The sequence below is a fragment of the Sprattus sprattus genome (genome assembly GCF_963457725.1).
Source record: "Sprattus sprattus genome assembly, chromosome: 14".
Classification (NCBI taxonomy): Eukaryota; Metazoa; Chordata; class Actinopteri; order Clupeiformes; family Clupeidae; genus Sprattus; species Sprattus sprattus.
Window position 1 is genome coordinate 10,218,831 of NC_137912.1, and position 25,532 is coordinate 10,244,362.

At 44.2% G+C, this 25,532-nt stretch overlaps 2 protein-coding genes across 2 annotated transcripts; one reads left to right on the plus strand and one right to left on the minus strand.

Annotated features, from left to right (window-relative positions):
• Nucleotides 1-3,247: 3,247 nt before the first annotated feature.
• gart (phosphoribosylglycinamide formyltransferase) lies at nucleotides 3,248-17,058 on the plus strand (the record flags this gene model as incomplete). Its single annotated transcript, XM_080850962.1, has 21 exons — nucleotides 3,248-3,392; nucleotides 3,708-3,803; nucleotides 4,056-4,230; nucleotides 4,985-5,096; nucleotides 5,476-5,544; nucleotides 5,728-5,853; nucleotides 7,913-8,000; nucleotides 8,223-8,308; nucleotides 8,550-8,718; nucleotides 9,013-9,247; nucleotides 9,830-9,924; nucleotides 10,299-10,408; nucleotides 10,588-10,786; nucleotides 12,109-12,360; nucleotides 13,084-13,236; nucleotides 13,536-13,739; nucleotides 14,111-14,266; nucleotides 14,735-14,865; nucleotides 15,554-15,695; nucleotides 16,232-16,347; nucleotides 16,627-17,058. The coding sequence occupies 21 exons, from the start codon at nucleotides 3,248-3,250 to the stop codon at nucleotides 16,822-16,824; spliced, it is 3,057 nt and encodes a 1,018-aa protein (XP_080707088.1). The 3' UTR covers nucleotides 16,825-17,058.
• Nucleotides 17,059-17,708: 650 nt separating this feature from the next.
• On the minus strand, nucleotides 17,709-23,311 carry hemk2 (HemK methyltransferase 2, ETF1 glutamine and histone H4 lysine). Its single transcript, XM_080851103.1, has 7 exons — nucleotides 23,269-23,311; nucleotides 22,176-22,359; nucleotides 21,790-21,876; nucleotides 19,904-19,994; nucleotides 19,384-19,467; nucleotides 18,558-18,699; nucleotides 17,709-18,355 (listed from the first exon to the last, which is right to left on the minus strand). Exons 2-7 carry the CDS (start codon nucleotides 22,304-22,306, stop codon nucleotides 18,216-18,218), a joined length of 675 nt encoding a protein of 224 aa, XP_080707229.1. The 5' UTR covers nucleotides 22,307-22,359; nucleotides 23,269-23,311; the 3' UTR covers nucleotides 17,709-18,215.
• Between the last annotated feature and the right edge of the window lie 2,221 nt (nucleotides 23,312-25,532).

Below are 25,532 nucleotides of genomic sequence, written 5' to 3' on the forward strand. Positions count from 1 at the left end.
GCTTAGGGCCTAAAGAAAAAATTAAATGAAAACTCACACGAACTTCAGCTTTCCACAGGAATGTCAGAGTCAGAGGAAACAGGACTAACAGATTGATGATACAGATCTGCAGAAAATTAGGCGAGTTAAATTCATAAGAAAGACAACGGGGCTAATCTTCTCTTTAGCGTTCATAATAGATAGGCCTACATGCTAGAATACTTGATGAATTACTTACAATTTCAGGAAATGTCAGTAGTTTAAGTATGTCGGAGGCACCAAAGATCTCCATCTTGATCGCCTTGGACCCCGCGATATATCTTGAGTATTTTAATTTTTTTTTCACAATATGTCCGGACTCAATTTACAACACTTTACAAAAAAATCTATGATAAAGTAAAATGCTATCAGTAAAACGGTATCAGTAAAAACGTAGACCACTCACGTTGACTACTTTGATGCGTTTGAGATTTCCCAAACAAACACTGTCCAAAACAGAACACTGACACCTGTCATATATCAGCCATTGTAACGTCACAATGAAGAACAAAACTAGGCCACCTTTTTATGGACATTATTGCGCTCTGGAATATTTGGCGTAGGCTAGGCCAGTTGCTTTAGAGTGAGAGATAGATTTAAACAGAGCCATGTTTTATCTACATTGCTATGGATTTAAGTACATTTGAGAAAAGCCTTGTAGCCTATTGTGGTTCTTTGACACCTCGTTGCAAAAAAATATATAATTGAAAATAATCTATGATCACCAGTATCCATACATACATTGGATGTCAGTGCATGTCATTGCAAGCCATTCTGCAACCTTCCCAATGTAGACCAACATAAAAAAAAAAATCTAAGAACGGATCCCATTCTATTCCTCCCAGTGTTTAACACTCTTCCACTAGAGAGCGACTCCATTACTTTCCCCGCGTATCACGTTGCCTAGTTCAAGTCGGATTCATTAAGCATCGCAATTGTCTTTTCCTATATTCTTATGCATTCTCCCTCCCAATTTGCATCGTGGTCATGGAAGAGTGGTAAAGAAAAGACATTCGACACAACGTTTTATTTTTTTAATACGACATCCCCGTCTTTTAGCGCACTGTCAAATACTCCACCTCCCAGCATTCCACGGTGATTCATTCAGGAGGAACTTCCCAAAAAGTTTGCCTAAACCAAAACCAGTATGTGGAAATGGGAAATGATCTGCCCAAGCATGCCCCCTCTCTCGAGCATACAATCATTATAATGTCAAAATAAACTAAGATACTTTATACTGTTATTGCTCAGGTAAATAAATACACCTGGGGTAGATAAATCTTAACGTAAATTTGTAGCAGTTCCTGTAGCATTGCTTGGCCACAGTCTAGCAAGTGTGCCTTTAGATGACAGCGTGGTTACTGATTCGCCAGCCCACGACTTGATTCGCCACCCCTCGACCTACTCTTCTTCACATCGCGACTAAACTTCAGATTAACTGCCAACGGACGACGAGCGTCATTCTCCCTGCACTTCACAGAACGATACATACAAGGTGAGGCGACAGCTAAGATCACGTATCTGTCCACATGTGCATGCTTTGTTTCTCAATGACTTCGCTTGCAGCAACATAGAGTTTAACAGGTTTGTTTCGGATGCAAATGTTTGAATTAGAAGATGTGTGATCAAATTTGACAGTACGTAGCTAGTTATCCAACTACCCAGCTAACGTGGGCAAATAAGTACTCCATCGATCGCCACGTGAATTGAGGAATTGTATCTATGAATTATTGCATCTCCCAAAAATGTATTTCAGTCGTGCATGTAGTTTGACTGTAGTTGCCTGGATACACTCTCTTATTGATTGGTCTATATCGTGTCACATTTTGTTCAATATTATTGCTGCTGTTGGTCACCTAAGTGAGTTGCGAAATCACTTTTATTTTGCCTTGATCGTACATCAGGAGTGTGAGTTACTTCAATACAATTCAACATAGCTAACTAGTAGCCTACTACTAACATCGTGCATCATCACATGGTCTTGTGATTCGCATCAAAACCGAAGTAAGTTTTCTAATTGGGAACCATGCGCGGCGTGCTCCACATTAACCCCTGGTTGTCTCGCTGTTTAAGTGCTTTGTGATGACGACTGAAGAGAACCTCTTTGCACAAAAGCCCTGTTCACCTTGGGAGTTGTATCTCTGTGTTTGCAAGCCATAGATCCCGGGGCAGAGTTCATCCTCAAGCTGAGTAGATTTGATGTATTTGCGTTGTACTGAAAGAAGTCTGTTCAGTTGATTGAGGTTCAGAGTGTGCTGATTCTAATCAATGTGAGTCAATGAAGGTGACAAACACTAGGCTTCCTTAATAGGTCACATGCTTAACCTTTGTCAGTTTCTCATGGTGCCTTCTAACGAAACCCTTATTCCACACAGATTGAGAATCATTAAAATGTTTTTGTCAAGTACGTATCGTCACAGAAAGGTAGCGTTTATTCTGTCTTCTCATTTCGTGGTGCCCCACTCCTGTCTAGCCGCAGCTCTTTGAGTGATGGCCACAATGCAAAGTAGCTTTTGACGTGTCTATCTCCTCAGGATTGAAGAGCCCGGCCAGTAAAGGTCAGCAGTTGTTAACTGCTGCTTGGCTGGTCACGTCGTCCCATCTCGCAATAGGTCAATTTTCACATGCAATTAAACCAGCCGCTTATGAACAATTAATAAAACAAGATCTGCGTACTACTACAGGCATGTCAGCTGTGACTTTATCTCTTCACAAGGGTTTGAGGTTCAGTCCTTTTTGATAATAGTCTGTGCATTAGGCCTAGGCCTTTCCGGGTCACCAAAGTGAACTAGTCTTATGTATATCTCAATCAAAAAAATCATCTACAATGGCAACATGTAAAATTAAAGACAGTATCAGAAGCTTAATCTGAATCAGGCTACATGTAGAACCCCTTTAAAAACATTAAAAACAACCTAAGAGGTAGAGCTGTAAATTAGATGATATGACTTTACTGAGCTGTAAACTAAAAAGCTCTGCTGGTGTTTGTGTTGACAAATGTATCTGTCAAAAATGCCTTTTAGTGTTCTAAAGTCTTTGTTTTGGGAGTTATCTACGTCATGACATCCAAAATTCCGAAAATTATGAGGTGGATAGAGTTTGGCTCAGAGCTGGGTGTAAACTTACACTTAAAGTTGTTAGAATCCATTTAAGTTTATCTTGACTTTGATGACTTGATGACACTTGATAATCTGATGCTATAATTCACATTCTCTGTCAGGCCACTGCAATGGCTGAGCGGGTGCTGGTGATTGGCAGTGGAGGACGAGAACATGCACTGGCTTGGAAGCTAGCCCAGTCGCCTCACATCCAGCAGGTCCTGGTTGCCCCCGGTAATGCCGGGACGGCCAGTTGTGGAAAGATCTCCAATTCGGGTGAGATACCTGTGAATGACACATTCCCCCTCACACACACACACACACACACACACACACACACACATACATTCACACACAAACAAACAAGCACACACACATACATACATATACACATACATCGCATACTCCAATTTGGGTGAGATACCTGTGAATGACACATACACACACACACACACACACACACATACACACACACACACACACACACACCTACTTGCTGTAGCCTAACCCTGGGTTCTCAATCACAAGTTTGTTTTAATAAGTTAATGTTTATATGTACGCTCCTCTCTCCCTTTCTCACACTATCTGCAGAGGTATCTGTGAGCAATCACTCAATTCTGGCTCAGTACTGTAAAGACCACAATGTTGGACTTGTGTTGGTTGGACCGGAGGTGCCTCTTGCTGCAGGTAGGCAGCCTATCAGTCTATTACTCTGCCTTGTATTAGTATTTGGCTGCAAAGTTTATCCTTGTGTAAAGCTGTTTGGTTCCACTTAATTTGTGCTGACTTATGTTCTGATATTGCAGCTATAAAAGGACATCTTTGTGTTACTGATTTTTGAGTGGAATGCAGGCAACGTGCAAATAGCCTTTGATGCTATACACACACACACACCCACCCACACACACACCCTTTCTCTCTGCCTTTTTTTCCTTGCAGGCATCGTGGATGATCTGGCAGCCGCCGGTGTCCCATGCTTCGGCCCCTCAGCCAAAGCTGCCCAGCTAGAGGCCAGCAAGAGCTTCTCCAAGAGCTTCATGGACCGGCAGGGAATCCCCACAGCGCGCTGGAGCTCCTTCACCGACCCGCAGGAGGCCTGCCGCTACATCAGGGGGTGAGCGAGCACCGGGAGTGGGGGAGGAGTGGGCTCAGTTAGTCCTGGAGATGCACCCAGGCTCTGTTAACCTTTGTTAACTTCTAGCTAACTCACTTAACTACTTTGTTAACTGGTTATGTGAGTGATGATGGAGCCATTGGTCAGTCTATAGGAGTGTTTTTCACAAGCATAACATGTCTGAATGAAATATATATATCCACCTTGATAAAAAGTGGTCAGGATAGAGGAATTGAAAAATAATTGAAAATGGTCAACTGTGTCTTGCCTTCATATACACCCATTTATGTCTTAGTTCTTACATATTAATCCAGAGCATTCCCCACCTCCCCCATCCAATGCGTGAATTTCTCCACATCTGATTCATGAAACCGTGGCATGGCATTGACATGTGCAGGGGTCTGTGCACAGCTGAGGAGTCAATGATGTGGAAGCATGTTTGTCACTTCAAATGCATATGCAGCGTTATTACCCTTTGGCATACATTAGTAACATGACAAACACCCATGCGCAGACACTTGAGGATGGATTCCATGAGGGGAAGAGATTTAACTTGAATGGGAACCAGACATTTACATATATGCCAACAGAGTGGGTTACTCTCACAGAGGTGGAATCCCTATGTGCTAAGGTGTTGAAACAGTCCTATGTGACCAGGTAAGAAATGAGATATGCCCCGAGGGCCATTTTGGTTAAGTGTGTGTGTGTGTGTGTGTGTGTGTGTGTGTGTGTGTGTGTGTGTGTGTGTATATAGGGCAGACTTCCCCGCCCTGGTGGTAAAGGCCAGTGGTCTAGCGGCAGGTAAAGGAGTCATCGTCGCTCAGGACAAAGAGGAGGCATGCAAAGCCGTGAACGACATCTTGAAGGTTGGTTTCCCTCCATCTTTTTAACTGTCTTTTTTCTTTTTCTCCCTCTCTCCCTCTTTCTTTTTAAACCTCAGTATACAATGGTAGTCTATAATTATGGATCTTCAGACTTTCCATATGCAGGATACTATGCCCTATAGAAAACAGAAAGGCCAAAAAGCAGAGGGCATTACACCTTGTTTTCCAGCTTTGCGTTTTTACCAACAACCATCTTGTGTATTGTCAAGAATGTCATCTGGCCTTGAATGTATCACGTTAAAGTTTTATGCTGTGTGTGTGTGTGTCTCTTTGTGTGTGTGTGTGTGTGTGTGTGTCTCTTTGTGTCTCTTTGTGTGTGTGTGTGTGTGTGTGTGTGTGTGTGTGTGTGTGTGTGTCACAGGACAAGGCATTTGGCTCTGCTGGGGAGACGGTGGTGGTTGAGGAGCTACTTGAAGGAGAAGAAGTGTCTGTGAGTTCCAATAATCAGAAGCAGTCCATCCCTCTTTCGCTCTCTCACACACGCACACACTCACTCACTCTCTCTCTCTCTCACATGCGTGAGTGTTTGCTTGCTCTCTTGATTTCTCTCTCCTACACACTCACTCACTCACTCACTCACTCACTCACTAACTTCCCCCTCTTTTCCTCGTAGTGTTTGTGTTTCACTGATGGGATCACCGTTGCAGCCATGCCTCCTGCTCAGGACCATAAACGCCTGCAGGACGGGGACAAGGGACCCAACACTGGAGGCATGGGGGCTTACTGTCCCACTCCACAGGTACACACACACACACACACACACACACACACACACTGGATTCCTTTAGTTCTAAAGGTGCAACATGTAATTATTGTTATCGAAAAACAGACGTTACCTTGAACAAAAATGTAATTCCACAAGCATGACTTGAAAGACAGTATTTCCCAATATTCCCATTCTTTATATGTCAATGTTATATATATACAGCCGCGGAAAAAATTAAGAGACCACTTCAAAATTATCAGTTTCTCTGGTTTTACTATTTATTGGTATGTGTTGAAGTAAAATGTACATTTTTGTTTTATTCTATAACCTACTGGCAACATTCCTACCAAATTTCAAATAAAAATATTGTCATTTAGATCATTTATTTGCAGAAAAATGACTTGGTCAAAATAGCAAAAAAGATGCAGTGTCTTCAGATCTCGAATAATGCAAAGAAAACAAGCTCATATTCATTTTTAAACTACACAATACTAATGCTTTAACTTAGGAAGAGTTCAGAAATCAATATTTGGTGGAATAACCTTGATTTAAAATCACAACTTTCATGTGTCTTGGCATGCTCTCCACCAGTCTTTCACATTGCCGTTGGGTGACTTTATGCTACTCCTGGCGCAAGAATTCAAGCAGCTCGGCTTCTTTTCATGGCTTGTGACCATCCATCTTCCTCTTGATCACATTTCAGAGTTTTTTTTATGGGATTCAGGTCTCGAAATTGGGCTGGCCATGACAGGGTCCTGATCTGGTGATACTCCAGACCTTTACTGGCCTGGCTGTGTGGCATGGAGCATTGCCCTGCTGGAAAAAACACTTCTCAGAGTTGGGGAACATTGTCAGAGCAAAAGGAAGCAAGTTTTTCTTCCGGGACAACGTTGTACTTTGCCTGGCTGAGGTTTGTAAAAGACCATAAGGATTGAACCAAAGCCGACTGGAGGGTCTCCTAGTTCGTCTTCTCTGATGAGTCCAATTTCACAGTAGGTGCAAGACTCTGTGGCTTGTAGGCCTCTCCAGGTCTCTGTCTAACCATCAGACGACCATGTGTTGGGCAAAGCTGAAAATTGGACTCATCAGAGAAGACGAACTAGGAGACCCTCCAGTCCACTTTGGTTCAATCCTTATGGTCTTTTACAAACCTCAGCCAGGCAAAGTACAACGTTGTCCCGGAAGAAAAACTTGCTTCCTTTTGCTCTGACAATGTTCCCCAACTCTGAAAAGTGTTTTTTCCAGCAGGGCAATGCTCCATGCCACACAGCCAGGCCAGTAAAGGTGTGGATGGAGTATCACCAGATCAGGACCCTGTCATGGCCAGCCCAATTTCGAGACCTGAATCCCATAAAAAAAACTCTGAAATGTGATCAAGAGGAAGATGGATGGTCACAAGCCATGAAAAGAAGCCGAGCTGCTTGAATTCTTGCGCCAGGAGTAGCATAAAGTCACCCAACGGCAATGTGAAAGACTGGTGGAGAGCATGCCAAGACACATGAAAGTTGTGATTTTAAATCAAGGTTATTCCACCAAATATTGATTTCTGAACTCTTCCTAAGTTAAAGCATTAGTATTGTGTAGTTTAAAAATGAATATGAGCTTGTTTTCTTTGCATTATTCGAGATCTGAAGACACTGCATCTTTTTTGCTATTTTGACCAATTGTCATTTTTCTGCAAATAAATGATCTAAATGACAATATTTTTATTTGAAATTGGGTAGGAATGTTGCCAGTAGGTTATAGAATAAAACTAAAATGTACATTTTACTTCAACACATACCAATAAACAGTAAAACCAGAGAAACTGATAATTTTGAAGTGGTCTCTTAATTTTTTCCGCGGGGGGGGGGGGGGGTGTGTGTGTGTGTGTGTGTGTGTGTGTGTGTGTGTGTGTGTGTGTATTTTCAATGTCCCTTAGGTAGTACATCTTTACTATTGGTCTACTAAAATATATAGCCTTGGGGTTACTGTTGTTTAATTGCAGCGTGTTATTAGAAATTGAGTCAGGAGACCCCTTGCACCTTTTAAAGAGATAGATCTATAGTTCTAAACCTGCTGTTTTTTTCCTGTGTTTGTCACATGTGTGTAGGTCCCTGAGGAGATGATGCAGCAGATCAGAGAGACAGTACTGCAGAAGACTGTGGACGGAATGAGGGAGGAGGGTATCCCATATGTGGGTGAGTAGAGTGTGTGTGTATGTGTGTGTGCCAAGACTTACGGCACAAGTAGGATGAGGAGCTGTAATCCTGTTTTAAAGTGAATGTAAGTGTGTGTGTGTGTGTGTGTGTGTGTGTGTGTGTGTGTGCGCCAAGACTTACGGCAGCAGTAGGATGAGGAGCTGTAATCCTGTTTTAAAGTGAATGTAAAAGTGTGTGTGTGTGTGTGTGTGTGTGTTGTAGGTGTGCTCTATGCAGGGCTGATGCTCACCCCACAGGGGCCCAAGGTGCTGGAGTTCAACTGCCGCTTCGGAGACCCCGAATGTCAGGTAAGTGCGGTCATATAGCATGGTGTCTGTATGGTCATATTTGTCTGATGAACCAAAAGTAAATATTAAAAGGTTTTAGCTACCACACTAAAATAATGACATGTAAACAGTATGATGACATTTATCATTTTCTGTGAAGTAGATGTTTTTTCTGAAATATTTAGGCAGTTGACATTGTCTAAGGAAGTGGTATTCTGAACAGCTGTTGTGAGGAATTCAGTGTGCACTCGCTCTCTCCCAGGTCTTAATGCCACTGTTGAAGAGTGACCTTTATGAGGTCCTGAGGGACACCCTGCAGGGCAAGCTGGCCTCTAGCGCCCCCGTGTGGCATGAGGGTCTCGCTGCAGTGACTGTGGTCATGGCAAGTCCTGGTTATCCCGGAGCTTACAAGAAGGGCATAGAGATCACAGGTGAGGACACCCCTAATGGCTGATTACATACAGGGGGTGATCATTTTATTAATTTATAATAATATGTATATATAATTAAATATAATATATAATTTATATCATATATAATTTGAGAACATTATATTGTATTGTGACTTGCGTTATAGTCCACCTTTTTATTATAATTCAGTTATGCAAATACCCTGAGCACCTCACACACACACACACACACACACACACTCAAACTCAAACAGGTTGTTTCACACAACAAACACATTGTCAGTCAACACACTGTAACTTTTCTCTCTCACGCAGGTCTGTCTCAGGTGCAGGAGTTGGGCCCACAGGTGTTCCACGCAGGGACAGCTCTGAAGGAGGGAGGGGGTGTGGTTACCAGTGGTGGGCGTGTCCTGACGGTTACCGCGGTGATGCCCAGTCTAGATAGCGCCCTCCACAAAGCCAATCAGGGCGTGGCAGTGGTGGGGTTCCCCGATGCCGTCTATCGCAGAGACATCGGCCACCGTGCCATCACCTTCCTTACACGCTCTAGGTGTGTGTGACTGTCAGACACACACACACACACACACACACACATGGTCTTGGTTTACAGGCGCTGAGGCACTGCACTGCAGATGTTCAAACATGACGGTGGTGTGCACAAACCCTTCTACTGTTTGCCTTCTGTATTGGAGTAAAATGACTTAGTTCTGATGTGTTAAATGTTTAATTGGTGTTATTTGTGAGCATGCTCAGATCCAATCAGAAAAACATTCCTATAATGTTGGCACATATTTTTGTACCTCCTTTTGTTTTTCAATAAAATTGACAGAATTTAAGGTTCTCTGTTTTTTACTAAACCAATAAAATCTTTAGGGAAACTAAGCATTAATAGGCACAATTTAACCACACATAACATACCAACTAGAGCATGCAAGATAATTCATGTATTCATGCATATTGATTTCTTCAGTTGGCCATTCTGTTCATTGAGTGATTTTTACCATATTTGGTCCACATCAGAAGTATTGTAGTCAACTCCTTTTTTTTTTTATCTGACTCAAACTAATTAGCATGTTGGACGAGCACTGGGTTCGATAAGCCCACCTCTCTGACCATGTGTATGTCTTAACAGAGGTCTGACCTATAAGGACAGCGGGGTGGATATCGCAGCAGGCAATCGACTGGTGGACCTGATCAAGCCTCTGGCCAAGGCCACCACTCGGGCAGGTAGGCCGCTGCTTCCTTGTGGGTCAGTCCCTGGTCAGCTTGTGGTCCTCCAGTCCTTTGTGTCATTTGTAACCAACCCCTTGCTTAACACACTCTGGGAAAATATAAGCATGTGTCTTGAGACCTAATTACTCGCAGTAAGGATGGTAATTAGAAAAGAAAAGAAATATTACACCCATCCTGATGAGATGTATATTACCTGACCGAGTATGACCTTCCAGATGAGCTGAATTTGGATGCTGCTGGTAGATCACTTAACAATTTTGGCCCGAAGACACTTTGGCATTTTGACATCTTACTCTCCATCTTACTATCCAAAATGACAATGATATGAAGTGAATTTAGTGCATGCTTGAAGTGTATTTGCCCACTAGGTTGCATTGCTGAGCTGGGGGGCTTTGCAGGTCTCTTTGACCTGAAGGCTGCAGGCTTCAGCGATCCTGTCCTGGTGTCTGGGACTGACGGCGTGGGGACCAAGCTGAAGGTACCCACAAACCCTGACTCATGCCTTTATTCAAGTGCATACACTTCACTTGTAGTCTTCAATACACACAGACACCAGGTCTTTGATGTCAGTTCATGAACACTTTATATTGTGTGTGTGTGTGTGTGTGTGTGTGTGTGTGTGTGTGTGTGTGTGTGTGTGTGTGTGTGTGTGATCAGATTGCCCAGACATGCGGACAGCACAGCACTCTGGGACAGGACCTGGTGGCCATGTGTGTGAATGACGTGCTGGCCCAGGGCGCTGAGCCCCTCTTATTCCTGGACTACTTCTCCTGTGGCGAGCTGGATGTGTGTGTGGCCTCCACTGTGATTGGTGGGATTGCCGAGGCATGCAAGATGGCTGGCTGCGCTTTGCTGGGTGAGTGCTAAGAGTGCCTCATTACCGAGTGACTGACACCTTAATGCACCCGTCACGTGAGGATTCCTCTATAGTCTATACCATAACCCCTGCTCAAGGTTCATCATTGATCATGTGCCAGTATACATTATATATAAACACTTGTGGCCTGACTCACACCTTTGCGTTGATCCGTTATCGTTGACAGATCCCCTTTAACTATGAATGGGGTGACGTCATCCATTTCTGAACTGAATTGTGGCTCCGTTTGGTTCCGTTGTTTGCGGGCGAAAGTTAAAACGAATTCAACTTTCGGGGGGTAACGCATGCGTCAGCCAATCAAATTGCCTTTCATGCAGATAGGGCAGCACAGGTGCTAGCCAATTAGGTCGCATTTTAGCTCACCTCTCAAGAGCACTAAGCTAAAAAAAAAAAAGATTGAGGTAGATGGTCGTATTTATACCTACAAGTTGATTGTTTGACTTATTTTTTGCTTTGATTTTTTCAAAGTTACCGAGAAATAGACACTGTACAGTTTAAAAGCCTCGTTCTTGTAACTGAAAAATCTGTCTGAGGGGATTTGCGATGTGTCTGAGCCAGCTATCTAATGTTAGCATGCTAATACCCACAAGGTTAACAGCTCGCTAGCGCCTTGATTGGTTTGTTGACCTGTCAATCTCACTTTAAAGTCGCCGTTATTTACACAACCCCATGCGCCAGACTCCTCCTCCGTCATCCGTTGGATCACAGATTTGCAACGGACACGTCTGAGTTAAGCATTAGAGGCAATTTTTGGTCGCCCATTTATCAGCCCTCCGAGCACCTCTCTGTGGCCTGATATACACTTCCCAATTGTTTTAACTATCCGTCCATGTCAATCTGTCAATACATCCAGTTTACCTTGTGGGGAGTAGTATGCCAACATTAGATAGTTGGCACAGACACTTCGCAAATCCCCCCTTATAGTTACAATAACAGCGTTTTGCCGCCATCTTCTTCTTTTTTTTGTTGCTTTGCAACAACCATAACCGTCGGAGAACAATAAATGAATACAAGTTTGTCAAGGCAACTGGGTGACCACTGAGTAACGGAGTCGTAGAAGTATATTCCGGCCTTGAGTGTTTCTACTCTGAGCCGCTGATAGTTGATAATGTGTGTATGCACACATTATATATATACACACATTTGTGTTGTGTGGTGTGTGTCTACGTCAGTACCATTGATGATTGTGTGTATGTCAACACCAGTATTACTTATGATTATGTGTGTTTGTTTGTGTGTGTGTGTGTGTGTGTGTGTGTGTGTGTGTGTGTGTGTGTGTGTGTGTGTGTGTGTGTGTACAGGTGGTGAGACTGCAGAAATGCCTGGCATGTATGGGAAGGGCGAGTATGACCTGGCTGGGTTCTGTGTCGGGGCAGTGGAGCGGAGCGCTGTGCTCCCACGGCTGGGGGACATCTCTGAGGGAGACCTGCTGATTGGGGTGGCCTCTTCTGGGGTCCACAGCAACGGCTTCAGCCTGGTCCGGAAGGTTCTGGAGCGGTCCGGGCTGCAGTACAGCTCCCCTGCTCCTTTTGGCAGAGCTGGAGAAACCGTGGGTGAGTTAGTTTGTTTTAATTGTGTGTGTGTGTGTGTGTGTGTGTGTGTGTGTGTGTGTGTGTGTGTGTGTGTGTGTGTGTGTGTGTGTGTGTGTGTGTGTGTGTGTGTGTGTGTGTGTGTGTGTGTGTGTGTGTGTGCGTGTGTGTGTGTGTGTGTGCATATGTACGTGTGCTTGTCTGTGTGTGTGCACGTGTGCACGCGTGTAACCTTTCAATCAGATTCCAGAGTAAGGCCAACCTTCTCACAGGGTAGTTTTCACCAAAATGAAAACCAAATGATCTATGATTTGAAGATGCTCAAGATTAGATGATAAATTCCTTTATGAGACACAAAAAAAGGAAGATTCAGCCCAGCTTCCATCAATCAGAACGAATACTTATTTATCACTGGTCATAGTAAGTGCAACTTTTATTTATCGTACCCTTCCTGTGATGAGGGCCAGTGGTGGTCTTTGTAGATGTTGATTAGCAGGGCCAGTGCTTATCAATTATTCAATAATCAATCAACATTAGCAATGCTCATCAGTCCTTCTGGCATGTGTTGCACTCATGTCATCCTGTTTGCCCTCGTTGTTTTTTTCCGTCTGTTAAATGTCAAATAACGTGCAGTGTGGTAAAAACACACGCTTCAGGCATGTGCTTTCCCTCCGTGACCCCTGTGTTAACCTTTCACCTCTCACCTCAACCAGTGTGGCCTTCTGACTTGTGGTTGCTTACCTGCAGGCGAGGTGTTGTTGACGCCCACTAAGATCTACAGCCGTTTGCTGCTGCCAATCCTGCGCAGCGGAGCGGTGAAGGCCTACGCCCACATCACGGGAGGCGGTCTGCTGGAGAACATACCGCGCGTTCTGCCAAAGGACCTGGCTGTAGACATGGGTCAGGATGGAATATTCTCACAGACACACAAACACACTAATGAGCGTTTGCTGGCTAATGTATTGAGTTTAAAATCTATTTCCATTTCCTCCATCGTTGAAATTCTTGAATACAAAATTACACTGAATGGCTGTTATGTTACCATTTAAGTGCCCACATTTATTTATTTGTGTGTGTGTGTGTGTGTGTGTGTCTGTGTGTGTGTGTGTGTGTGTGTGTGTGTGTGTGTGTGTGTGTGTGTGTGTGTGTGTGTGTGTGTGTGTGTGTGTGTGTGTGTGTGTGTGTGTACGTGTTTACAGACGCTACACGCTGGCGAATCCCGCCCGTGTTCACGTGGCTGCAAGAGGCTGGGGGTCTCAGCGAGGAAGAGATGGGCCGCACCTTTAACCTGGGCCTAGGAGCCGTGCTGGTGGTGGCTCGACAGGACGCCCAGAGGGTCCTCAGGCAGCTGCAAGCCCACGAGCAGGCCTGGATTGTGGGCTCACTGGTTCACAAGCAGCCTGGTGGGTCTGGAGCTCTCAGTGATGGGGCTTTTCCAGGCAGTACTGTGCCAGATAGAAACACATCATGTACCGTTAATTGGGTTTGATATGTCAATGTTGGTTGTATTTTTCTAGTAGTTAATGCAGTGTTATTGATTTACATTTTTCAATAACTTAAAAAAATACCTTAAAATATGTTAACTTTATTACAATTATGTAATTGTCTGTCCCATCAGTTATATTGAAGAATATGTAGGTATTATAACTTTTAAAGGAACATTCTGTATGTAGATATTTTTTAGTCCTAATAATCTTGAGGAAGTGCTTCTAACCTGCAGTAACTGATGAGTCCAGTCAAGCACTAATTGAATGCCATGTGTATGTGCTCGCAGGCACTGAACCAGTGGTTATCCGAAACCTGACAGTGAGCCTGAAGGCGGGCCCAGAGGCCCAGAGTCCAGACACGAGCGTTCTGCCTAACGGCACCGCCCACTCGGACCACTCCCAGCGCAGGCGTGCTAAAGTGGGCGTGCTCATCTCCGGAACAGGTATCGGCCGATGAGAATGTGTTCTTAAACTACTTCAGATGGCTAGTCAGTTAACACTGTTTTGAGGTGCAGTTTACAATTGTAATCCAATACACAAGAGTGCCCATGACCGAAGAACAAGAAAAAGAAAACATTGGTAATCAGAAAATCAATAAGAATTAACAAAATGAAAACAAATCAAGGTGTAATTCCATTGGCTTTGAATATAAACAACGTTTCCAGAATTGCGTACTGCCTTTAACTTCATGGTAACTCGTGGAATTCTTGAGAGGACAGGTGTATGTTAAAGCAGTGATATGCTATGCTGCAGAGCAGTGTGCATAGAAGAGATCACTTATTAGTCTATAAACAGTGTCTATTGATCACTAATCAGTCTATAAACACTGTCTATTGATCACTAATCAGTCTATAAGCGGTGTTTATTGTTTGCTTAAATGAAACGTGTGTATGTCCCCTCCTCCGTTTCAGGCACTAACCTGCAGGCCCTGATGGAGCAGGTCAAGAAGCCGTCCAGTGCGGCGGAGATCGTGGTGGTCATCTCCAACCGGCCCGGGGTGCTCGGCCTGAAGAGGGCCTCCATGTCAGGCATCCAGACTCGGGTCAGTTCCCAGTAGCGCCTCTCTGCATTGTACCATCCATGCCAGGCTGCAAGTGCTCTCTGTGACGCTGCATCCCTCTGACATTACTGCTGCCACCTTTATGCTGCGTTGTTACAGCTGACCATTTCACTCTGGGTGAAAGTGACTCTATGGCAGAGGTGGTGTAGACACACACACTCTGAATTCCACCTCTGCATTTGACCCATCCAGGGTAGTGACACACACAGCACCCAGTGAACACACACAGTGAAGTTACACTAACCTTTGGCGGCGCCCGGGGAGCAGTGATCGGGGTTAGGTGCCTTGCTCAAGGGCATTTCAGCCGTGGATGTGGGCATGGGAGAGCAGTGCTCTGCATCTTGCCCTCTCTAGATGTCAGTAGAGCACTCGACAACTCACCTCTGTACAATAGTGCCTTTTGTGTCTCACATTATCGTCACCATGTTTGTAATCTGTTATTGTTGTGTGTAGTTAAATATAGTTTTAATGTTTTTAGTGTTTGTGAGGGGTATATCTGCCAACTGCCCGGATGTTTGGTGGGGGCCTTGGCTCACCCATACACTATGCATGTTATGTTTGACCACATCTTCTGTTAACCATCTTGGAACCCTCTGAAGTCATGTTTGAAGGTGTGTCTGTGAGTGTATTTGGATGTATGTCTTACATATGTACTCCGGTTCTTTGGCAGGTTGTCGACCATAAGTTGTACGGCAGTCGCTCTGAGTTTGACAGCACCATTGACCGGGTTCTGGAGGAGTTTGGCGTAGAGGTGGTGTGCCTGGCCGGCTTCATGAGAATCCTCACTGGGACGTTTGTCAAGAAGTGGAATGGTACGACACAACAACTGGGCGCGACAGTGGTACAGGAGCTAGAGAAGTAGTTTAGTAATCAGAAGGTTGCTGGTTCGATTCCCTGTCGAAGCGTCCTTGAGCAAGACACTGACTGAACCCCTAATTGATCCTGATGTGCAGTGTGCCATCAGTGTAAATGTAAAATGTGTATTCATCTTTGTAAGTCGCTTTGGATAAAAGCGTCTGCTAAATGACTAAATGTAACAACCTCTCAGATAGCCTCACACAGGCAGGGGGACTCATTTACACTGTAGGGGTTTCAGATAGTCCGAATGACTTGGTGTATGGGAGAGATGCCCATTCTACCTATTCTTGGGAATTAAACCATTAGCAACAATGGCATGTGAAAGCCTTGCACTGACAGCTGAGCTACAGAAACGCCCATGCTCTCAAGATACAAACCCACATACGGCGTACTTCTTTAAGCTTTTATCGATAACTGCTGTCAGTTGGAAATATGGTTTTGGGGCGTATCTATGCATTCTTCCAGTAACTGTGTGTGTTTTTGTCTGTAGGGAAGCTGTTGAACATCCACCCATCTCTGCTGCCATCCTTCAAAGGAGTGAACGCACAGAGGCAGGCTCTGCAGGCAGGCGTACGGGTGGCGGGCTGCACCGTTCACTTTGTTGCCGTGAGTGAGCCGAGATTCCTCCCCAAAATGACCCAAAAGCATCTGTTAACTAACAATGTCAATACATATGCCATACATCACTAGACTAAATGTGTTTTAGATTCATGTATTTTACTCCTAGACAGCATTATATAGCTGCTTCTCATGTGTGCTCATATAAAGATTGACTGAAATGAAACATCTTTTAAATATTTAAAATAATTTCATAATTTCACACCAGTTGTTGAAATGGATGCCTGGTAAACTTAAACATGTTGTGAATGTGTCTCTTGTCTACAGGAAGAGGTTGATGCTGGAGCCATCGTCGTGCAAGAAGCGGTGCCAGTGTTGATGAATGACACGGAAGAGAGCCTATCAGAGCGCATTCGAGAGGCGGAACACCAGGCCTTCCCAGCAGCCCTTGAGCTGGTTGCGGGCGGCGCAGTGAAGCTGGGGGAGGACGGGCGCATCATTTGGAACTCGACGATGCAGGTGTAAACAAATAACCCGAGTCTCCATCACCTTAAGTACTGCTAAAGGTCCAATTCTAATTCAGCCTTGTCTTTGCTGTAACGTTACACACGGTACCCATCAACCGCATAAGTAATCAATCATTCATTCATATGACCAACAAAGTTCAGTGTTTACGTAGGCAGAGCTATTTCAGGTTTACACTACTGTTACATTTGTGGACACACAATTTCAGATGGTTAGTCCACATTACCCGCAGAATATCTCCTATATCTCATATTCCTTTAATCATGATCATTCCAGAGAAGTATTTCTCCTTAGCGCACTCCTGCTTTGATAGTATTGTGATCTTGTGTTTTGACATTACTTGAACATTTGGCACCCTCTGTGGTGTATATCCCATAAGCTGCATGAAATGAAATGTTGGGTTCTTAATGTATTCCTGTAGAACTGCATACAACATGCATGTGACGACAAAAAAAAAAAAGAGAGAATCCCTGGTATTTCTCACTGCCATAAATAAACTTGCACTGTGCCATGATCTAAAGTAATGAATGTGGACTATAACACTGTCATAAAATGTAAATCATAAAGTCTTGCCTATTCCTTAAAGGTAAAGATACAAATATTTTGGGGGCGTCTGCATACTCAAACCCTCCCCTCCAATATCTTCCCCAGAGCTCCTCACCCTGTAACCATGCTACCTTATATCAGGTAGGATGTGAGGGGCTGCTTGTCCTCTTGAGGTCCTATTTTTCCATTATTACAGAATCTGCCAGTTGTTTTCTATCAAAAAACGCTACACAGACATAACACTTCTGCAGACTTTTTGAAACTTTTTGAGACAATTTATTTTTTACCCCACTTGACCTCCAAAGCAAAAGGGCTATACTGTGAATCTAACACTGACCATATTCAACTCCCAGTTTTAAAGCAAGACAGGTGTCCTGAGTTCAATTAATTTCAAATATATTTAAGTATGCAATTAGCTCCAGAAGGATTTGAATGTCAGCCGTCTGTTCTGGGAAATTAATTCTGGCCTTCCCACAATGAGCCTGCAGATGGCGCCCTTTTCATTCATCTCCAGACTGTTAAAAGGCCTGAGCAGGGCAACCCACTGCTGGCTGGCTGGCTGGCTGGCTGACTCTCAGGGCAGATGGTGTTGGAGGTAGAATCCAAATGTGTCTCTCCCACACGTACACACACTTCACTGTGTGTGTGCTCCAATTGGTACGTCTCTTGAATGTTGACGATTGCGTTTAAGCGCCACGGCGTCTTGTTCTCATACGCAAGCATGCACACAGACAGACAGACAGACAGACAGACAGACAGTCGGACAGACGTGTGCAAGCACAGAAGTCTTTCAAAACCGCTGTCTGTCCTGTAGCTCTAGGGGATCTCAGAGGTACAGGGTCTCTTCAGCTCGCAGACGCGGCCACGTGTGAGTCCGACTGGGACCGACTGAAGCGCAGGACGGACAGCCGCTCACTGCCTGCACGCCGAGCCAGGCACACCTCCCCCTGCAGGCCGAATCCTGCCAGTACGCTCATTATTTCCTCTGGAATACATAAAGCACAGACAGAACACCGTCAGACCATCATCATTAATGTATTATCGAACCATGCTCTTAAAACTACGTTTCATGGAATTTACTCTGAAATAAAAGAATGTGCCACTGCATGCTTACGACCTTCCTGACACATACAGGTAGTGCTACAGGCGAGAGTCTTAAGCATGCTGATGGTTACAACTCTGCCTACCTGGCTTATTCTCTGCAACTGTAACCAGGTAGAAGAGCCCCTGATCTGACAGCAGCTGTGTAACCATGGGGAAGAATCTGTCCATCACCTCTCTGCCATGCTCACCACCTGCCCACGCTGCTTCAATGCCCTGCCCACCAACCTGTCACACAGAGAGGGGGATCAGAAATCACTCAAATGTCAATGCGCGCACGCACACACCAAGTTGTGCCAACCCTAGACTAGGACTACCTACTTGGAAATAATTAATTCTTAATTGACTAAAAACCACCTATCGCAGAGCTTCTGAATGTCTCATTAATGAAATGGCATTGGGTATTAAACAACACACTAGCTGTGGGAAACTCCCTAAATGCTAGCAACCTCAGTTAACAGTTTGTTTCCTCTCACACTGAATTAACGCACACACAGCCTTTTGTGACTGCTATATAACTGGAATATTAAACTGAAATCTCCTCAGCACCATTCATTTTGCCATAGACCAATGGATACTGCTCAGACTTTGAGTAAAGGTTGAGACTGAAGGGGGACAAAATATGGCCCTTTAACCACAAGGGAAATATCAGTTTTAACATTTATTTACATTTAGCAGACACTTTTATCCAAAGACACTTACAAAGTGTGGTACGATACAAGCTTAATTAAGGGGAAGACATTGAAACTAAAGTGTCATGCCCGTGACAGAAACTTTCAGTTTTGTGGAACATAAGTGCCAGATAATGTTTGAGCTAGGTAGCTTATTTGACCACAGTGAAGAGCTTCAGTGTTTTATTTTGCCATATAAACGTTTTATACATATAAACGTTATATAGACATAACAATTCACCTCCTCTGGAGGAGTGACAACGTATGGCGGGTTGAACAGAAGAATATCCACTTGCCCACTGAGCCTTGGGAGGTACGACTCGACCTGTTGGGAGAGGAGAGAGGGAAGGAGTGAGCAGTCATACAGATGACCACGCCAGGGGGGTGAAGCATCCCTCACTGTGAAACACGTGTTAATGTTTCAGCGTTAACAATAGCATCTGACATCTGTGATGTCTGGATCTGCTAAAACAAGGTGAAGGAGCCAAGCAGACTTCAGGAATGACAAAACAACAGCTGCTTTTTACATCCATGTACAGCTGACCTGGGATCAGGTGGCCAAATGAACTGTTTGAATAACGTTTTGTTCTGACTCTGACAGAGTAGGGCTTCAAACATACACACTTTAAAATCTTCAAACTTGGCTACAGATGCCAAATAACCTGCACAGTCAGCATCCTGTTGCTATTTCTAGACTTGACAGTTTCACACCAAGTCTGTCTCTGTGTGTATATCTGTGTCTCTGTGTGTGTTTGTCTCACCAAATCTGTGATGACTGGCTGCAGGTAGACGCCATTGCACACAGATGTCTCGACAGCACACTGAGCTGCTGCTGGATTCACATCAGTACAGCTGAGAAAAAACACACACACACTTACTTACGAAAAGCCGGGAGAAAATAGACACAGCAAAGCCGTAACCCTGTTCACAAATGCAGGCAATTTCCCTCATGGGTCAAGACACGTGAGAGACTTTGTTCTTCACCCATAAGCCGTGTACATACAGAAACAAAAGCATAAGCGCCCTGCTCCAGACATTTCCTACTAGGGATGCAAATGATTAATCGACTTTAGATTAATTGTCGATTAAGAGGTTGCTCGATCAAAATGTATTAATCACGATTAATCGCTAGAGGGCGCTAGCGCGAGAGACCGGTTGAAAACAAAATGAAGCGAGCGAAAAGAAGTGCGGTGTGGGACCACTTCAACATTGTTAATTCAGGCAAAGAAGTCAAATGTTCTCTGTGTAATGCGGTATTGAAATACAATAGTTCCACTAGCTCACTCAGTTATCATTTGAACACTGTGCATGCTGCTGTCCTGCATGGCACCACCAGTTCACCTGGTTACTGCCGCGAGTTAAGGCTGTAGTCTTAAAACTCAGGTTAGCTATTAGTTCGCTAGCGGGCTAGCTCACCATCGCTCTGTTCCGTTTTCCCTACCTACCGTACCTACCATCCTTAGTGTGAGTATGTAGGGTGTTCCGTTTTCCGATTTCCCATTTCCGCGTCGAAAAGAAGTATACCCAAAGGACCCGTATCTGTACTCATAACGGTCAAAACGCTGAGTGTGGAAGCAGGGTACACTGTCCATTCTCAACGGCCGCCATCTTGTCAACGTAGCGGAAGAGGCGGACCCAGGCAGAGCCGCTCAGCTCGAAAAAGACGAACGCGGGGCTTGTCGCGATCGCAATTACCGGTAAGTGCACCACGGAGTATTAGATTTGGAACAGCACTCACCTGCTGAGAATCTGCGTACCTAGTGAGTGTGTACTGTGTACTGCGTATAAGTATAGGTACGGTAGGTACGGTAGGTAGGGAAAACGGAACACAGCGCTAGACTTCATAGAGTTAGCTACCTAGCTCGTTAGCGGGCTAGCTCACCTTGCTATGAATATGAATATCTCTGTCTACTCCCGCGCTAACGTGTGCCCGCGAGTTTGGCTCATGAGAGTTAGTAAGTAAGTAAGAGTTGAGTTGGCTATTTAGCTTGATAGCGGACTAGCTCACTCAGGCTTAATGATATTAGATACCTAGCTCGTTAGCGGGCTAGCTTACCTTTGCCTGATGGCTTGCCATTAAGAATGTAACTACTCTATCCCTCACTACTAACGTGAGCGCGAGTTAAACTTCAGAGAGTTGTGTTGGCTATTTAGCTTGTAATAGCCTAGATGCAGTTTCTTCATAATCTATCCACAAGTTAGATACAAGATTACATATATTGTTACAAGATAGGCTCAATAATATTCTGTTTGGCTCACTATTTAATTTCTTCTATTCTTTTTTTTTTATGTCTGTTTCAAATGCAAGAACTGAGCCAGTCCATAATTTATTTCTTTGTTTTAAATTAAAGAATGTATTTTGTTACACCATAAAAAACTTTTCTGCTTTCTTTTCCTAATGCATAATTACTTGAGGAATGTATAATAGAATAGAATAGAATAGAATTATCATAATGTAATGTAATACAATAACTCAACTATTTAGCTGATATTTGTAAAGGCCCTATTGAAGCACTGAAACTCAGGTGAAAAACGCCGCTTATCAATTAATCGAAAGTCGATCGATAAGATTATCAACTAATGATTAATGAATTAATCGATAATTTGCATCCTACACACACGTCCATAAAACTGTAAACTTACTCACAGATACAAAGCTGCTGGGCCGGTAACCGTGGCCAGGAAGGCAGACACCACTCCTGATCCACAGCCAACCTCCAGACAAATCGCAGGTCTGCAAAACACACGACACACACACATCCCTTACAGAGGTCACAGAGTACAACACACACTGCTTAAAAAACCCTCGTTTTGTAAAAGTGCGTTCACTGCAACTGAATGTAAACATCTCTGCACACTCAAGGCCATCATGATGCGTCATAGCAATAGGGATCTAATGATGCAGCTGCCACCAAAAACGTAGACAACAAATCAGAGGCCGTTCAAGTTCAACTTTCTATCAGTGCTGGTAACACAAGCCCCTGCTTGTGTGTAGGACAGTGCCTGTCCATTCCGCCATTTAGCTGGTCTCACCTGAGGTGTTGCAGTCGATCAACATCCTGCTCCAACGCATCGAGCAAGAGGAAGGAGTCCTCTGCAGGCTCATAGACATCGGCAAAAGGAGGGCGCCCAACATGGCCGAACAGAGGCGTGGGGTACATCATCAGTGTGGAGTGGAGGGCCTTGCATCTCTGGTCAGACCTCCATCTCACATTCACTGCATGCAAAAAGAGTGGTGAATCTGACAACATAACTACTAACAGCTGTAGTGGAGTTTGGAAAACAAGCTCATTGTTGTCCAAGCCGAATGTAGTTGGTTAAGGTGTGAAGCAGAAAATTACATTGGCAGATATAAACAATCTACGGTAAAAGTGAAGTGTAAGCAATGCTCAGTCCTCTTTCCAAACATGTTAACTGGGCACGAACACGGACTTTGGGGTTTTCTTTTCTACAGTGATGCCAGACAGAACCATCCAAAACCGGTTCGAAACTATAGTAAAACACGCGAAGCAAGCGAGAGTTCTTTTGTTGTTTTATGGAACTTTTTTGAGCCATTTTACAACGCACAAAGTTGTTAATCGCATGAAGCCTGGGGCAGCGTGAACATTATTATGAAAACAGAGGGATTAGAAGATACGTTCGTCTGGGCGTCATTTAGAGGGGTGTAATGAAGTCAATAAAAGTAAACAGGCTTGATGCGGTAAGTAATGCCTTGTCTCGGCTCTCCTCCAGAAAACACGCCGAGGTCTGCAAGAGTTTGGTAGCAGCCTTCTCTCTTCTTTATGGAAACAGAAAACTATTTGATGATCCCAGCCCTTTGCCATGACCATGTCGAAATTGAACATAAATCAACTACGGGGAGCGTAATCGTCGCCTTTACTATTACTAACAGCCATTTGCAACAACGTTCAGTAAATGTAGCAATATTTTTAAAACACTTATCTGTCTATAGTCTCCGATACCGTCTGTAAACAAGCTTACCGGGTAGCTAAGGTAACTAGCTAACAAAATTGTCATCACATAGTCTGTGCTCATAACTGATGCTCGTGGGTGTTTGCTTTTAATGGAACTAACAAGCATACGTGATAACGTTTCACATAGAATTAATAGACTCTATTAGAGTTACCTGCTAGGGTGCGATCAACAGCAGTGTTTAAAACTCCAGCGCGTCAACCACATGGCTCTCTCCGCATTTACTTCCGCTTCCTGCTTCACCCAAGCGTATTGTGGTAGTTGAAGTTTCCATCTGGACGTTATTGAACTTGATGTGAACTTCCAGTAGCCTACACACAGCGGCACATGCATAAAAGCAAACCCAACCTACAGAGAATATCAGAAACGTTAGACTTTTAGACCTTCAGTAGTTTTACAAGCCCAATAAATGTCGCGTTTCGGGTTTATTACCGTTGCCCAAGCCTTTGCAGTGGTCTCTGTGCGTGTCACTGGAGAGCGTGCAGAGTGTGAGACGTGCGGTAGACAGCTAACAGCGGTTGGCTCTCTACGTGCAAGGCCCACGGTCCCAAACAGACACACAGGCACCAGCCCAGACAACTTCTGCCATATTAAAAGCAGCCAAAATCTTTTTCTGGGACTACAACCAAAGAACTTCCAATCTAAAGTGATTGTGCAGGAGCAAAGAGGAAAAGCAAAGTTCAAGTAGGCCCCCAAATAGGCCCTGTTAAATCAAATCTCACTGGCAATTAATAGTAGTTCCACCAAGATAAAATTAACATTGATTAAGTGATAAAGTGAACCTTCAGGTATATGTCTGGCATTGGTCTTTGTGGCCTATTTTTTAAAATTATTTTTAAGATTTTTCATTCTGACAACGACGTCTAGACTGAAAGTAGATCGATTTAATAGATATTAGATATATCCAATGCTTTACAATGCATTCTTACTACTGCATTTACATCTCATTGTAACAATCTATCTGAGATAACCACATACTGACTGCATATAGCATAAAATGTTCATGTGAAGAAGGAGTTTTAAATAACGGTTAGATTTACATGCATGTGATGTGTGAGTTGATGCCTGGTGGCACAGAGCCTAGGATGTTTAAAGTGCTTTTTCAAAAGTGCTGACATCGGCAACATTAAGGTAAGCTAGATGCATGCAAAACCTCCAAGACCCGTCGACATCACGGGTGAGTCGGAGTAGATGCTGTTTTGGAGGTCCGCCCTGTATTTTTCCACCAACTTTTGTGCGGTAGCTCAATGCAAATACTCAGACAATGACTCTGTATCTGGAGGGTGGACCTAGTAAGGTGGCAGTCCAGGAAAAATGGCTGTCTAGACCCAGAGGCGAGGGTCCATTCAAAGCCAGGTGTCATGGAAACCCCCCAAAAAGTGTATCTCGGGATCTCCTGGAACCTCAAGCATATCAGTTCTCATTTGCCTCACGTTGGTGTGTCGTTGGGCGGCAGCGGCACTTAAACGATTGGAGAGGGTTGCCCAGAAGGCCTCGGTGCATGTGTGATGGGGGCAGGCACCACCAAAAGGCCTCTGCCCAAACCCGAACGAGCTGTTACTCGTTAATGATCCCGCTCACTCAGAATTATAGACTCGAGAGGGACCCGTAAAAGCAGAGCTATTAAAACATTTCACCCTTTTTTTTTGTCTTGAAGCAAGTGCTGACCGATAAGGCAAACAAACTTGTTTTTAATTTAGAAATCCCTGTAACCCAGAAACAGCTAGAGTTTATTGTGGCCACACACACCACACTCTCTTTGTTACTCACACACACACACACACACACACACACACACACACACATACACACACACACAGACAGACACACACACACAGACACACACACACACACACACACACACACACACACACACACACACACACACACACACACACACACACACACACACACACACACACACACACACACACACACACACACACACACACACACACACACACACACACACACACACAGTTTCCTCTGTTAAAACAAGAAACGGAACAGGTAGAATTTAATTTAATCCCTTTAATGCTTTTGGCCTCAAAGGGTTTGAGTGATGGGGTCACAACCTTAGAGAAGTAATTTTGACCACAGTTGATTCTTTGACCCCAAGAGGTTGAAGATGCAAGTATTTTCCCCTGACAGCAGGGGGCAGTAGAGCTCTGTAGATCCTTGTGTTTACCAGGTGCCCCTCACCCTCCGCCCCTTTCCTTTAAAAAAAAAAATCTTGAAGTCTGGCTCAAGGATAGCTGTAAAATGAATGTTTTGGCTCGAGTAGTGGAGTAGTATGTGTGAGTGTGTGTGTGTGTGTGTGTGTGTGTGTGTGTGTGTGTGTGTCTGTGTGTCTGTGTGTCTGTGTGTCTGTGTGTGTGTGTGTGTGTGTGTGTGTGTGTGTGTGTGTGTGTGTCTCAA

What these genes read in the sequence shown, in the direction of transcription:
- hemk2 (XM_080851103.1), bottom strand. Translation starts at nt 22,306, where the DNA reads ATGATGTACCCCACGCCTCTGTTCGGCCATGTTGGGCGCCCTCCTTTT. An exon ending in AGCCAGTCATCACAGATTTG is followed by an intron (nt 19,468 to 19,903) that starts GTGAGACAAACA and finishes CTCTCCCAACAG; the next exon opens with GTCGAGTCGTACCTCCCAAG. An exon ending in TTGTCACTCCTCCAGAGGAG is followed by an intron (nt 18,700 to 19,383) that starts GTGAATTGTTAT and finishes TCTGTGTGACAG; the next exon opens with GTTGGTGGGCAGGGCATTGA.